This window comes from Hemicordylus capensis, chromosome 2 (assembly GCF_027244095.1).
Source record: "Hemicordylus capensis ecotype Gifberg chromosome 2, rHemCap1.1.pri, whole genome shotgun sequence".
NCBI classification, from domain to species: Eukaryota; Metazoa; Chordata; class Lepidosauria; order Squamata; family Cordylidae; genus Hemicordylus; species Hemicordylus capensis.
Genome location: NC_069658.1, coordinates 162,092,850 through 162,107,813, shown reverse-complemented (window position 1 = coordinate 162,107,813; position 14,964 = coordinate 162,092,850). Strand labels below are relative to the sequence as shown.

The 14,964-nt window shown below is 46.8% G+C and overlaps 1 protein-coding gene across 1 annotated transcript in view; it reads right to left on the bottom strand.

The window, feature by feature from the left end:
• HAO2 (hydroxyacid oxidase 2) overlaps window positions 1-14,964 on the bottom strand; it is a 28,280-nt gene that overhangs the window by 3,192 nt on the left and 10,124 nt on the right. The window contains exons 3-7 of the mRNA XM_053289577.1: window positions 14,080-14,231; window positions 11,593-11,873; window positions 8,634-8,852; window positions 1,284-1,442; window positions 7-76 (exon numbers count right to left, since the gene is read on the bottom strand). Coding sequence (XP_053145552.1) covers window positions 7-76; window positions 1,284-1,442; window positions 8,634-8,852; window positions 11,593-11,873; window positions 14,080-14,231 — 881 coding nt within the window. The remainder of the gene's footprint in view (window positions 1-6; window positions 77-1,283; window positions 1,443-8,633; window positions 8,853-11,592; window positions 11,874-14,079; window positions 14,232-14,964) is intronic.

Genomic DNA, 14,964 nt, shown 5'->3' with positions numbered 1-14,964 from the left:
GCTTACCAGCTAGAGCCATTGACAAACAAAATTCGTCTTTCAAAATCTTCAATACTTCTTGAAGCCCTTCTTCACCCTACTCCAAGAAATAACAAGACTGTAAATAATATAGCCAGTGCAGGTTGAAGGGCAGTAGTTCTGGGAGGGATTTTCCCCCTGGTGTACATTCTTTTCTTGTGTCGCACTGCTCTTTCTGATCAAAAAGGCTTTGTCCGCTTTTGAAGCAGCATACAATTTTTGTAAATGGTAAAATTTACAACAGCAGTCACAGGGGTGGTCAGGGTGGTGATGGGGGCTTCCCACTCCCACTCCCTGGAGCGGGCAGACCCGGTTCTGGCCTCTGTGTGTGTGTGGAGGTTTAAGAAAAGTCCAAATGAGTGCTGGTTCAGAGTGTTTGTACCTGGTGTTGGGCTCTCAGGGTAAAATGGCCTCTACAGTGTAAAAAAAAAAAAAGGCCTCTGTGTTTACCTGTCACTTGAGGCTCAAGTGGCCGCAGTGACTCGGAGCGCCCTTTATCAGCTTCTGCTGATACGCCAGCTGCAACCTTATCTGGATAGAGATAGCTTGGCCACAGATACTCATGCTCTGGTAATCTCTCACTTAGATTACTGCAATGCATTGTACTTGGGGCTGCCTTTGAAAACAGTCCAGAAACTTCAGCTGTTACAAAAGCAGGCTGCAAGATTATTAATTGGGACTGGTTGTTTTGATCATATCATGCCAGTGCTTCATCAGCTGCACGGACTCCCAGTCCATTTCCAGGCCGAATTCAAAGTGCTGGTTTTAACCTTTAAAGCCCTAAATGACTTGGGACCTAAGAGAGTGCCTTGCCCCATCTATGCCAACCTGGACCTTAAGATCATCTTTGGAGGCCCACCTACGAGTGCCCCTGCCAAACAAGACAAGGGGGGTTATTACTAGGGAGAGGGTCTTTTCAGTGGTTGCACTCCATTTATGGAATACCCTCCCCAGTGAGGTTCGTCCGGCTTCATCACTTTGTTCTTTTAGATGCCAGGTAAAGAGCTTTTTGTTTACGCAGACCTTTTACATTTTGATTTTCAAATTTGATTTTCAACTGATTTTAAAAGTTTTTAAATGGCTTTGTATTTTGTATTTTCTTTTTTGGTCTGTTATAATTTAATGCGTTATGTGTTTTTATTTCAGGTGCTGTATTGTGAGCTGCACAGAAAACAATTTGTTATGGGGTGGCTAACAAATAAAGATGATGATGATGTGTTTTATCAGTATGATTAGTCAGATATCCAGATCTGATATTTATTCACCTTATAGGCCAGGCCCCATAAGGCAGGCCTCCCAATGAAGACACATTTTGCCCCAAGTGCCAGTGCTTTCAACACATCATTTCCTGTCCGTATCCCACCATCCAAATAAACTTCAACTTTGTCTTGCACTGTGGCTGTAATTTCGGGCAGAGCATCAATCTGCAATGAAACAAATGAAAAACTCGTCAATGTGGGGAGAGGACACAGGCATACCTCCTAACATTTCACAGGTGCACACTTGTTTACATCCCTGTTCTCATCACCATGGACCACTGTCCAGACCCTCCACAACACACAAACATGCCACTGCTTTAAGAAAGGCGGCATTCATTTGTTCTGCAACAACTGTCTTGCACATCCTCTATAATAAAGAGCTAAAGCGTGAACCCGTGTCCCTGCCCGTGTCTTTCTTGGCCGTTCTGGACATGCGCGGAGTGCATGACCAGAACGTCCGAGAAAGATACGGCTGCAGGGACACGGGCGGCCATGTTGGGAGCAGGGAAAGATGGGGCAGCAATAGATGTGGGGCAGGGAAAGACAGTGGCAGCGGTGGGACTGGCCTGACCGCGGGGGGGGGGATATGGCAGAAAAGGGACCAGCCAGACCGGGGGGGACGGCAAAAAAATGTGGCAGCAGCGGGACCGGCCTGCAGGGACACGGGCGGCCATGTTGGGAGCTGGGAAAGACGGGGCAGCCAAAGATGGCGGTGGCTGCCGGACCGGCCTGACCGCGGGGGGGGGATTCATGTTGCCTCATCACGCGAAACGAGGAGAAGCCGCTGCTGCTGCCACCCCCGCCACCGCCAGGCGGGTGGAAGAGAAGCGGCGGGCCGAGAAGAAGCGGCCGTTGCCGCTGGGCTGCTACTGCTGCTGTGGTCAGGGATGGGGCTGATGGGCCGGGGGTGCCCTCACCGGCGATACCGCCGGCCAAGAGGTCACCTGGGTTGTGCGGCCCTGGGACGGCAAGAGAGATCGTCTCCGTCTCCATGTGGTCCAGCACGATCGGAGGGGGGAGGGTAGCCGAATCCCTGCTTCCCCCCTGCAACCCGCCAGCCACGGGTGCCCGAGGTTCCGGAGGGGGGGGATCAGGGAGGTCCGGGCACTCCGAGCTCTGCTTCCCGAAGTTTGCCCACCGCACAGCTGCTCGGCACCTCGATCGCCGGGGGAAAGCTGGCAGGGCAGGAGCATGCTGCTGCGGTGCCAATCAACGGCCCCGGCAACCGTACACCGGCTGCTGTTGCTGCTGCAGTCAGGGCTGGGGCTGATGAGTTGTGCGGCCCTGGGACGGCGAGGGAGACCGTCTCTGTCTCCATGTGGTCTGGCATGATCGGAGGGGTGAGTGGTGTGTGCAGCCGCTTGCCTCTCAAGCAGCTGCTTGCCTCTCGCTGCTGTTCTCTGGAGGCAACAAGGCCTCACAAAAGGGCGCCTTGACAGCAGCTCGCTGGCTAGCACTGGCCAGAAAGCAGAGCTGAAGAGGGCTGTCTGGGGCCGGAGGTGGAGGCTCCCCTACAGAGAGAGCAGAAGCACCAGTACTCAGTTGGAGAAGGCTGTGCATGCTGGAGCTGTTGCCCTGGGTGCTGAAGTGGGCTCCCTGTTTCCACTGTTGGGGGCGCAGTGGAATGCCAGGGGACAGCTGAAGGAGGAGGGGAGGGGAAGTGAAATCAGGAGGATATAGGGGAGAAGAGACTCCAGAAGAGAGAGAGAGAGAGGGGGGGTGGGGGGGAGAGAGGGGGGGAAGAGACGGAAGGAGAAAGAGAAAAAAGAAGGTAGGGGAAGAGAGAGAGAAAGAAGGGAGAAGAACACAGAGGGGAGAGAGAGAAAGAGAAAGAAAAAAATGAAAGAAGGGAGGGAGAAGAGGGGGAAGGAAGGAAAGGAGGGAGAGGGAGAGGGAGAGAGAAGGAAGGAAAGAGGGAGAGAAAGAAAGAAAAAAGAAGGAAGGAAAGCAGGGCGAGAGGGAGGGAGAAGGAAGGAAGGAATGGAGAGAGAGGGAGAGAGAGAGAGAGAGAGAAGGAAGGAAGAAAAGAGGGAAAGAGAAAGAAAAAAGAAAGAAGGGAGGGAGAAGAGGGGGAAGGAAAAAAGGAGAAGGAGGGAGAGGGAGAGAGAAGGAAGGCAGGGAAGAGGGAGATAGAGGAAGAAAGAAAAAGGAAAGGAGGGCGAGAGGGAGGAGGAAGGAAAGGAAAGGGAAGGAAGGAAGGAAGGAAGGAAGGAAGGAAGGCTACTAGCGCCCGTTATTTTAACGGGCTTTAAAAATACTAGTTCTTCTATATTAATGGTACAGCAGAAAAAGATTATTGTCCTACAATACGGTTTCAGTCATTCCCAATGGACCTCATCAGCTGCAATTTGGAAAAAACTACCAAATGACACTTGATGTGCAATTACATGGATTATACCTGGCTGAGATTTAAAAGTTAAATGGGGGTTTCCTTTTTACTTTTAGATCTCAACCAAACAAAAGAGAAGCTGCCTCTGAGAAATAGTTTCTCTTTTACACCATCTGGTCCAACAAGCATGTGTGTCAGAGTTTTGCCATGACAGGAGGGATTTTAGTCTGAGTTCCAACTGTTGGTGGTCCCTTCGGTCACAGTGGAACTTCTCCCAGTAATGTTCCATTCCTTTTTAATGACTTTGATCATTTATCATTGTTGACAACGTGTTCAGTATTGTACAGGGCACACAATGCAAAATAGGTCAACTGAGCCTGAAGGCTGGAATATATCAGTTATGTAGGCTACAGAGTCCTCACAGGGAGCAAGGTCAAATTCCCTTGTACATCCTTCATGCAAGTTGGGAGTCATAATAAGAATCTTTTCTGACTAAGACCAGGGCTGGGTGAGCCACAAAGTCCAACCGGGGACTCTTGCCCTTACCAGATCCACTCTCCCCACCACCCCGCAATCCTCTAACACATGAGGATAACGCATGTTTTGGTGGCTTGGATTCCTACAGCCCAATCCTATGTCAGTTTATTTGGAAGTAAGTTCTACTTGTGTTCAGTGGAACTCACTCCCAGGTTAATTGCATTCTATTGCAGTCGGGCAGAACAATCCTAAGCAGGCTTCCTCAGAAGTCAATGTCATTGCACTTGATAAGAATTAGGACTGTAGTCTTTGTTTCCTAACACTCCTCCCTCTGGCCAACTTTCCCTTTGACAAGAGTTTTTATTATTAGCTTTGTTTCCCACACATCTATCATCAGGCCCGACCCTGAGGAACCAGGCAGAATCAGGTGCTGTCACCCAACCTGTCAGGTGCCATTACATTCCACCAGGCTCTGCCCTCTGATTTCCCAGGCACCACCTCACAATCTTGCTCCAAAGGTCTAGCAACCCAAATTTTCATCTTCACCGGTGATCAAACAGATCCATCCAGAGAGGTGCTTTCCCCCCTTTTCCAACCTCTCTCAAGAAACCCACCTACATCTCCTCAGTGAGAACAGACTCAAAACTCTCATACTGGAAATAGGTTCCCTTCAGATCCTCCCCACTCCTCCCACTCTCACTGGTCCACAAGACCCCTCTGATGGTCCACAGAACCATCTCTACCATTAGTATAGACAGCTGATAATCTGACAGTCCTTCAGAATTTCTCTGTGAGAAGGAGGAACTGCATACACATGGACTTTGTGAAAACAACTAATTTATTGAAATGTAATACACCTTTACCTTGCAACCCTCCCACCAAACACATTTTTTAAAACTGCTCCAGGGATTGGGGAGGTGGGTAAGGGCTGGTGATACCACAGTCTACAGCCAGGGGTGCACAAGTCAAATACCCTGGTGGGCCAGGACCAACTATGACTTGGCATGCAGCAGCTGAGGTAAATTTTCAGTACATTAATGATTACATTAAAATTAATTATTAAAAATATTAATGAGAGCAATTATTAGTTACACATTTAAAATATTGATGAAAACAATTATGAGTTTCCCACAAAATGAGGAGGGAAGAGGAGGCTGTTAGCAACCATTCCTCTTCCCTGTCTCCCAAGCACTTTCAACGCTTGCAAAGGACAATTTTGAAAGGGGGCTGATCCCCACCAGGTCCATGGGGCAAGCAAGGTGGCATTTTGCACCTCACCTCAGACACCACAATACTTTGGGCCACCCCTGGAGCCAGCAAAAAAAATTCCCGGCAGGCTGGATCTGGCCCCTGGGCCTTATGTTGTGCAGGCCTGGTTCTACCCAAGAAGTATCCACCCATGACATGCTGGAAATTTGAAGCAGAAATGGCCTTTCCCTCCCACATTGCTAGGCTCAGAACACCAAAATGTATATCTGTTTTCAGAGCAGTGAACCTGCCTTTGTCGCACTTATAATGGCACATCTCTCTCCACCCCAGATGATACTGACAGTTGCCACAATTCATTTGAATGCACTTAGCTCCATTCAGGGGCGTAGCAAGGTTGGAGTGGGCCCAGAGACAAAATTTTTAAATCCCCCCCCCCACCAAAGCTCAGCTCATGAAGTAAAGAAACCTTAAATGAGGCTGAATAGTGGTAACAAAAAGCAGAGTATGTATATGTATACGTGTGTGTGTATGTATGTATATATATATATATATATATATATATATATATATATATATATATATATATACACCTATGTGTCACAATAGAACATAATCCTAAATTGTTTTTTAAAAGGTTTTGTAAACTGTGGATGATGCAAGTCATTTAATGGTACTAGAGAAAGCCATGCTGTTCTGGTAGCTCCAGGTCTTAACACTCACATCAATTTCGGAGGATGAATACAACTGAAGGAAGCCCCGGCGGGTGCACGACGGGGGAGTCAGTCATGCAGGGGCGTATCTAGGGTAGGGCAGGCAGGGCACGTGCCCTGGGCGCCACTTGAAGGGGGCGCCATGTTCTAAAATGGCTGCTGAAAACAGAACAGCCACTGCGCATGCTCAAATGGCCTGCCCAGGCCATGCCAGGACATGCAGAGGCCATTTGAGCATGCACGGTGGCCATTTTGTTTTCAATGGCCATTTAAAAAAAAAAATTAAAAAATGGCCACCACTCATGCTCAAATGGTCCCTGTGAGGCCCTAGAGGCCAGCAGGGGGGGAACCTTTGCAGACCGGCCTTTAGGAAGCCCCCTGAAAGGGCTACAGATAAAAAAAATTAATTTAATATAATATAAGTCACTGTACTCATATTTAGTTTGGCACTTTGTACAGAGAATCAGGGCTTGTGAATACTGAGCTGATACATATGAGCTAGGATTGTATCTAGGAGCTAGGATTTGCTCTTACTTTGCTTCTTGTGATAAATGAGTTAAATGTGATGTCTTAATAATATGGCTATTAATGGTGAATTTGTCTTTGAATCAGTGTGAAATCCTTAGTATTAAGGCCCACTGGGAGTTTCTTGCTCTCTTTCTCTCATTTTAACTGTCTTTCTGAAATACTAGAATATATTCCAAGCAGTGACACAATTTACCTTGCATATCCTTTAATTATTTTCAGAGTATCTGGGAAAACTCAAATTCTCAATTTATTTTTAAAACTTATGTAATAGTGATGCTACAATGCATAGTAGATAATTAGACAGACACTTCTGTTTAGTTTTCCAAGTATACCTCCGCATAGTTTTTGGGTATTTCATGAACCCCAGCATACTGAAATTTGTAGTTTTCCAGCATTTTTTGGTCTGGCTACGTCCACTGCTAAATAGTTTTTGAAATATTAAAAGATTAACGAGCTTGACTTGTATTTTTGAGCTGTTATGGTAAAGTTATCTGAAATATGGGTGTCAGATGTTTGGACAGGGGGCGCAATTTCAGTGCTTGCCCTAGGTGTTATTTTTCCTAGCTACGCCTCTGCAGTCATGTGACTTGCCTCTGCCCCCCCCCAAGGCAGTGGGCCCCCAGACAACTGTCTCCCCTTGCCCTATTATAGTTACACCCCTGGCTCCATTTCTGTGCACTTTGAGTGAAGCTGTGGAGTGCTAATGAGATGTTATGCACTCAGGAGGAGCTGTGAAAGGGGACTTGGGACTTGTGCAGATGAGCATTTCAGAGGAGCACCTGCAGAGGCTCCTAATGCAACCATTATTTACATTCATCCCGATTCGGCAGTGGCACAGTGGGAACTGTTCAAAATGGAGTGGAGAAGGGAAGGCTATGCGGGGTGGGGGCAGTAGGGGAGGCCAGCCTTACTGCTGGGAACACACCTGTTTGCCATGGAAGCAAGCAGATCTTTGCTTCAGTACTCTGAGTTGGTAGGGAGGTTAGCCATCCAACAACAAAGGGGGGGGGGAGGGAATGGAAAACAGTTCTGAAATAATGGGGCTTTTGTTATGTGGGAAGAGCAACCTTGCTCAAGCCAGCCTCTGGCTTTTCCTTGTAAAGGATCACATAAGTGCTTATGCAGTAATGCCGAGAAATACTCATCCTGGAGAAGGTGGCAAGGGGTGGGGGAAATAAAAAGCAAAGAGCCAGCATAGCATAGTGGTTAGAGTGTTGGACTAGGACTGGGAAGACCCCAATTCAAATCCCCATTCAACCATGAAACTCACTGGGTGACTCTAGGCGTGTCATGTATCTCTCAGCCTAACCTACCTCACAGGGTTGTTGTGAGGATAACAATAATCATGTACACCACTCTGAGCTCCTCGGAGGGAGAGCGGGATATAAACTAAATAAATAAATAAATAAATACACTTTTAAAATGATAAAATATGTCATTTAAACCTGGATAAACATGGACATGGATAAATATGTTAAATAAACAAACAAATAAAAACCTGGACAGGCACTGGGGAAAATGACACTTGAATAACCAGGCTATTTAGGATTTGTTCATGTAAAAGGTCATGGAGGACTTTGGATGAGACTTTTTGGTTCAGGAAGCTTTATACTTGCTAAGACTGTTTAGCTGTTAAAATAGGGTTGTTGCTCAACAATGCACACAGTATAGACGTTTCCTGTCTTTCCTTGGGTTGGCCCTGGATTGAAAGATGGCAACCAGTAACTCTGTGCTCTGTTCAACATGGGGATAGAACAACGCACACCCTCCCCTAGGCAGTCTGTGACCAGAAATCCCAAAACACAGAGTGGGTGGAAGTGGGGAGGGGCCTTGTAATGTAGGAAACGGCAGCACAGTTCTTGACAACTCCTCGACCTTGAAGCCCACTTTGACAACGAGCTTGTTTCTTACCTTAACGTTGCACAAATGTTCCCACTTCAGCCTGCTCTTGACTACTTCTTCCTCTCAGTTCTATCCCTGCACTCATCAATTCATGTGTGGTGTGTATATGTGTATGTTTGTGTGTATGCAGATACAAGCAAATAAGCCTCAGCGGTGGCCATGGGCGTTTCTGCACACGGGAGGCGATGCTCTACCACTTACACTTGCGGGTACTGAATCCAGCTGCCTCCCTCCATGGTTGGATACAACAATCCCTTGGACTCCATGTTTCATGGCCAGCTCTGCATCCTCCTTGGTCAGAATTCCCTTGAGAATGAGCGGCAGACGCGTCAAGCTCCGTAGCCAGCCAATGTCCTTCCAACTGACAGAGTAGTCCACAGAGCCGGCATGCAGCCTCTCATCATTGGTATGATCCTCATCCTGAAGCAGAGGGGCAGAGAGAAACCCCATTACTGCTTTCAAGGTTGTGTAGCACAGTACTTTAGCCAAGTATCATTGCTGTTCAGCCAAGAAAGCAGTCTGAATGAGATTGTCAGAACAGAAGGTCAAAATCCAGATAAATAGCTGGAAAGAGACCAAGCTTTCCCACATGCTTTACTGACCATGACAGTAGAATGTCTCATTTTTCAGCTGAAGGTTTTCCTCCTCTACAAGGCCACTGGGTCTCAGCAGGCATGAAATACCTGACACAAGAAAGGTCAGGAAATGACTGATATGTTTGCAGTCTCAAGCAACTTTGCCCATATCTAAATAGCTGTTATTTTAGATTATAGAAGGGGTGTGCAGAGAACTGTTTTTGGTGGTTCAGTTTGAATTCAAACAAAATTTGAATCAAACTGCTGGCCCATGAACCAGTTTGGTTGAACTGGCCAGTGGGCCGTTCAGTTCAATTGAACTGGATCATCGGCCAGTTCGGCTGAAATGGTTCGCAGACCAGCAGTTCGGTTTGAATTTGAACTGAATAACCAAATACAGTTCAGTGCACACCCCTACTGTAATCTAAAGTAACTCTTATTTAGATATGGGCAAAGTTGCTTGAGAATGAAAACATCTCAATCATTTCCTGCCAAATTTATTCAGTTTGAGTTCAAACCAGTCGAACAGGGCCAGTTCGAACTGAACCTGGTTCAATTTGAACCGGTTCTGCACACCTCTAGATAACAGCCAAATTCTAGATTTGTATTATTTTGTTTGCCTTAGAAAATGCACAAAACTTAGATTAGGGTAAAATGGGGTTCTCAAACTTGGATCCCCAGATGTTGTTAGACTACAACTCCCATCATCCCCGACACAAGGCCATTGTGAATTATGGGAATTGTAGTTTAACAGCATCTGGGGACCCAGGTTTGAGAAACCCTGGGGTAAGAGATTAAAATGTCAGAGCCACTGGTTTGTAGATGAACATATTTATCCTGCCTACAATTCCCCAACCCAATCCTCTGCTATGGCATGTTCCAATTAGGAAGGTTAGGGACTTGCAAAGTTTGAAATATTGCTTCTGTGTCAGTTATACCTTTTTTGGGGGGGGGGCGGGGGACGTTTGCAAACTCTTCTCAAATTCAACTGAAATAGAAGCCTTCACAATCCACCAATTTTTTACACTGATGGTCCAAAGCTTGCTAGCACTCCTAAGATCCCAACAAACAGATGGTGCAGTATAAGAACCAAAGGGTGGTGTCTGGCAGACCAAGGGGTGGAGCCTATTGGCAGGCCAGCCTAGTGGTAAGATTCTAGTGATGAAGGCATAGAAGGTAGCCATTTATGGCTATGCCTTGTGCCTCAGAGGTGGAACCTGATGTACATGGGAAGGCAAAGCTCACAAGTCAAGCAGAAAATAGCATGCCTGCTTGATTCTGATCCTTTAGTCTGAGATATTTGTTTGTTTATTGTCCAATTTCTATACCACTTTTCATTAAAATAATCCCAAAGCGGTATACAATATAATTAAAATAATGCACAATTAAAAAATAAAAGTACAAATATTAAATAATATATTTCTATTTTAAAGTTTGAAAATAAGAGCCCAGGCTTTTAATTAGATTTATGGTTTAAATTTTTAATGCTGGTGTTAAATGATTTTAATGTTAATGTTTTTAATGTTTAAATGATTTTAATTGTTTAATTGATTTAGTTTTGATTTTAACTGTCAAATTGATTTTAATTGTTTTTATTTGTTGTAAACCGCCCTGAGCCATTTTGGAGGGGCAGTATATCAATCAACCAACCAATCTATCAATCAATCAATCAAATATAAAAACCTATATAAAACAGATCTGTCCATAGTTGCCATCATTCACATGTTATGTTGAACGCAGGTACAGAAATGCACTTCCTATCTGCACCATGCTTTTGAAGGGCCTGTATCCAGGTTCACTTTTGAAATGAACACAGGTACAGTCATTCACACAAACACATGAACAAGTGTACCTATATCTGTACACATGTACATCAGGTACAGCATAAAGTCTGAATTGGGCTAATGTGTAGTCCTATTAAGTCAGAGTTTCCCAACACACTTTCAGCGCTCAAAACAGGCCAGAAGTTCCTCTCTGGTGCATCACTTACGCCCTGGAACTTGCTGCTCGTGATTACAGTGGCGTTTGTCTGCATAGGGACATATTGTAAACAATGGGCCCGTGTTCACCCATCTCCCCGGCGGCCCCTCGGAGTGAGGGAGAATATGAAGAAAATAGGGAGGGGTGGTGCTGGGGGCCCTCAGGAACTGGGGGCCCCCAGGTTCTTTGAACCCATCTGCTCAATTATAGCTACACCCCTGATTGTATCGGTGCAGGCAGTGCTTCTGTGACCAGCAGCTTGGTAAGAAGCGCCTACCGTCATGATTATGGCATTTCCTTATGCCGACAAATGCAGCTATAAGTGTGTTGGGAGGTTATGTCTGAATAAGACTTCTGAATAGGGCTTGTGTGTCTTCGTTTTCCAGTCTCCTGAACATGCTACACCACACAGAGATAGGAGTGAACTTATAAAGTGGGGAGGATGGAAGTGAAATCAGAGAAGCAGCTCTGAACCATTTCTTGCCTGCTGTATGTACTTTTGGAAACTCAACTCATGGTTTGGGATTGAAGTGCTTCCACTCCTTCTCTCACAGGCTTAAAAAAACAAAAACAAAAAACAGATTCTGTGGGGAAAAACTACCAACCTCAAAGGCACCTTCAAAGTTCTTTGATGTGTATGTTGGCAACTGGAAGTTGTTGCGGAGGTCATCACGCCTCTTCCCAGTGTATGGCACGTCGACTGTGAGCACCAGGGCCTGGAAACCCAAGGCTTCCACCCGTCGCACCAGCTGCTCTGAGAGCGTCCTCTTCCGGTGAATGTAAAGCTGGAACCATCGGAGGCCAGCAGGGGCAGCAGCAGCAATTTCTTCCACGGAGCAAGAAGAGTAGGTACTGGCAATGTAGCAGACATTCATGGCTTCTGCCGCTTCAGAAGAGACAAAGGGGAGGGGAGTGCCTCAGTCCAATGCACTGGTCATAAGCCTGCCCTGGGTCTATAGCTAATTCTTCTTATTTTGCTACAGAATAGATCTTCTTATGTACCCGTGGATGCCAGAGAGAGAATGAAGGGAAAGGAGGCATTCGGGAACATAACAGACATGCATCATTAGTTAAGCCTCTCTTCACCTGCACTCACCCATTTTGGGGAGAGGTACAATCTTTTCTGCAGGACTGAACAAGGATTTGGAGAAACCACATCCTTTAGTTTCCACTGGCTGTGTGCAGTACTGATTGGGTAGCTCTTGTGCCACTCATGGTGTTCACACTCATTCTGTGTGAAATTACATGGACAGCCTGTACTTTCCCCATGATTAAATAGTGAGATTGATAAACAGAGTTTTCCTGACTTCATAGAAAACAGCGATGCAGCTGCAGAAGGACTCATGTTATTAGTGCTAATGTTCTTGTCTTTTGTGGCTTCTCTTTTTGCGTTTATAGATAATGCTATAAATGCACACAAAAACATGCTGGTGTGAAGGCAGTGATGCAGTTTGGCTCGTGACTGGGAAAGCAACAACTGAGAAAACAACGACTGGATGGAGCAACAAGGAGCACATCTGGAAGCTCTATAGTCCCTATGAAGAAAGGATGAAGACATTGAGAATGTGGGAAATGGGAGGAGAGAAGACTGAGGGGGGTCATGATAGCAATCTTCAAATAGCTGAAGGGCTTTTATGTAGAACATGGAGAAAACTTGTTTTCTGTTGCCCCAGAGGGCAGGATTAGATCTTATGAGCTTAAATTACAGGAGGGCAGATATTGGTTTTAGATGAGAAGCAACATTTTAATGGTTATCTTTAAGAAGCTTGGCAGTGGACTTAATCACATTGTTAAGAGGTGTGTTTACAATCAGACATACGCGTAGTGTCTATAGGACAAGCAGGGACAAATGTCCCTGGGCCCAGAAAGTCAGGGGACCCTCAAGGGACCCCCAAGCAGGCTGCTCTGCCATCGCCCTTCCATGCCCCACTGCCACTTTGCCCTGCCTCCCTGCCATCGCCCCTGCCCTGCTTCTTATCTTGGCCTCCAGGGGTGGGGGTGAACTGAAAGGGGCAGGACAATCCCTATGGCAGTGGCAGTGGCAGCGGCAGCGGTGGGCCTCTCCGGCTTGCCTGCCTCTCCGGCCAACTGTGCATCTGCACATTTCGACTATAGATGCCCATGACGTCACAGGCATGCAATGTCTGTATTCAAACTGCGCAGGTGAGCAGGCCGGCCATAGAGGCCCACCACCACCACCACTGGGAGTGATCTGCCCCACTCAGCTTACCCCCCGCATCCTGGAGCAGAGGCCAAGACAAGCAGCAGTGGCAGCAGGGGTGCCGAGCAGGAGGTAGGAGCGGCAGTGGGGAGATGTTGGTTGTCCCACCCCTTGCATCTGATGTCAGATGCAGTGGGCATGGCTTAGGGCACTGGGGGTGTAGCTTAGGGTGATGGCCCACCTCCATATATTTTGTCCCCTGGCCCCCGGGGGTTTCACTACACCCCTGCACATCACTACTACTACTACCTCTCCTCCTCCTCCTCCTCCTCCTCCTCAGATCCCAAATGGGACTGTGGCATGAGGGGTGGAGGAGGTTAACTGTTTTCCCTCCACATTGTTTTCCTGTCTAAAATGGCACACACACACACACACACACACACACACACACACACACACACACCCCGCCAAGCTGATATTTGCCTCCAAAAGCTTATTTGCAATACAAAACTGCTTCTAGAGCAATACCAACTTTGGCAACAGTGAGGGGGGCAATTTTCAGTGGGAAAATGACATATCTCTGCATGTAGCAGTCCAGATTAGAACTGGGTCTTCCACAGCTGTTCTTTGTGGTGGTGTTTGGGAAGTGTTTCCAACTGTAAGCAAACCCTCTTACCTAGTGTCTAGTTTGACCCTTATTTTAAGAAATTTTCATCCCTGACAAAAGGAAGTGGTATGTGTTTGCATTCCAGGAATCTCATTCTACGTTTATAATGGCCCACTATCAGTTTTATACCCTCATTTCCCCACAATTCCAGACACCATCAAGAGGCAGGTTGTCATTTCCACTATAATTAGAAAGGTTCTCCTTTGGTCCCTCAGCACACACGGCCGTAAATGGATTCTGTGGAAAGAAGATATTCTGGCATACCTCTAGCTGTGCTCCGCTCTCCATCCGGCCAAGCCAACTTGTGGAAACCGCTGGGAGCAATCCCCACAGGGAAGCTGATCTCAGTGCCAAGGACTGTGGTCTTTGTGTCCATTACAGACATGTCCCTCAGGACACGCGGTCGTAAATGGATTCTGTGGAAAGAAGCAGATGGCTGCCACCAGGGGTGTCGCAGGGTTGGAATTGGCCCTGGGGCAAAATGTGAAGATGGGCCCCTGCCCTTGCCCCCTAACTTTTTCTTCTTCTGAGGGTGGGAGAGTGAAGACCAAGCTCTTGTCCAGTTGGAGGACCCCTGGCCCAGGGACATTGGTCCCCCACCCCCTTGTTCAATTATAGCTACACTACTGGCCAGAGGTGCACCTAGGGAATTTTGGAGCCTGGACCTAAAGACCTTTGGAGCCACCTCACCCCCCACCTCATGCTGCTGCAAGTTAAGCATCATCCCCCTACAGGCACATAGTTTTTAACACATAGATGCTTGAGGGCACAAACAGCAAATGAACTTACAAGAATATAAAGCAGGTAAGTGGCACAGCGGGGAAACGCTTGACTAACAAGCAGAAGGTTGCTGGTTCGAATCCCCACTGGTATGCTTCCCAGCCTATGGGAAACACCTATATCAGGCAGCAGCGATATAGGAAGATGCTGAAAGGCATTATCTCATAGTGAGCGAGAGATGGCAATGGTAAACCCCTCCTGTATTCTACCAAAAGAAAACCGCAGGGCTCTGTGGGTGCCAGGAGTCTAAATCGAGTTGACAGCACACTTTACCTTTTATATTTATGCAAATATGCATTAGCAGAAAGATTTCAACTCACAACTTAACATATCCCTATCCCACATATTTTTTCCCCACTCCCCCCTCTA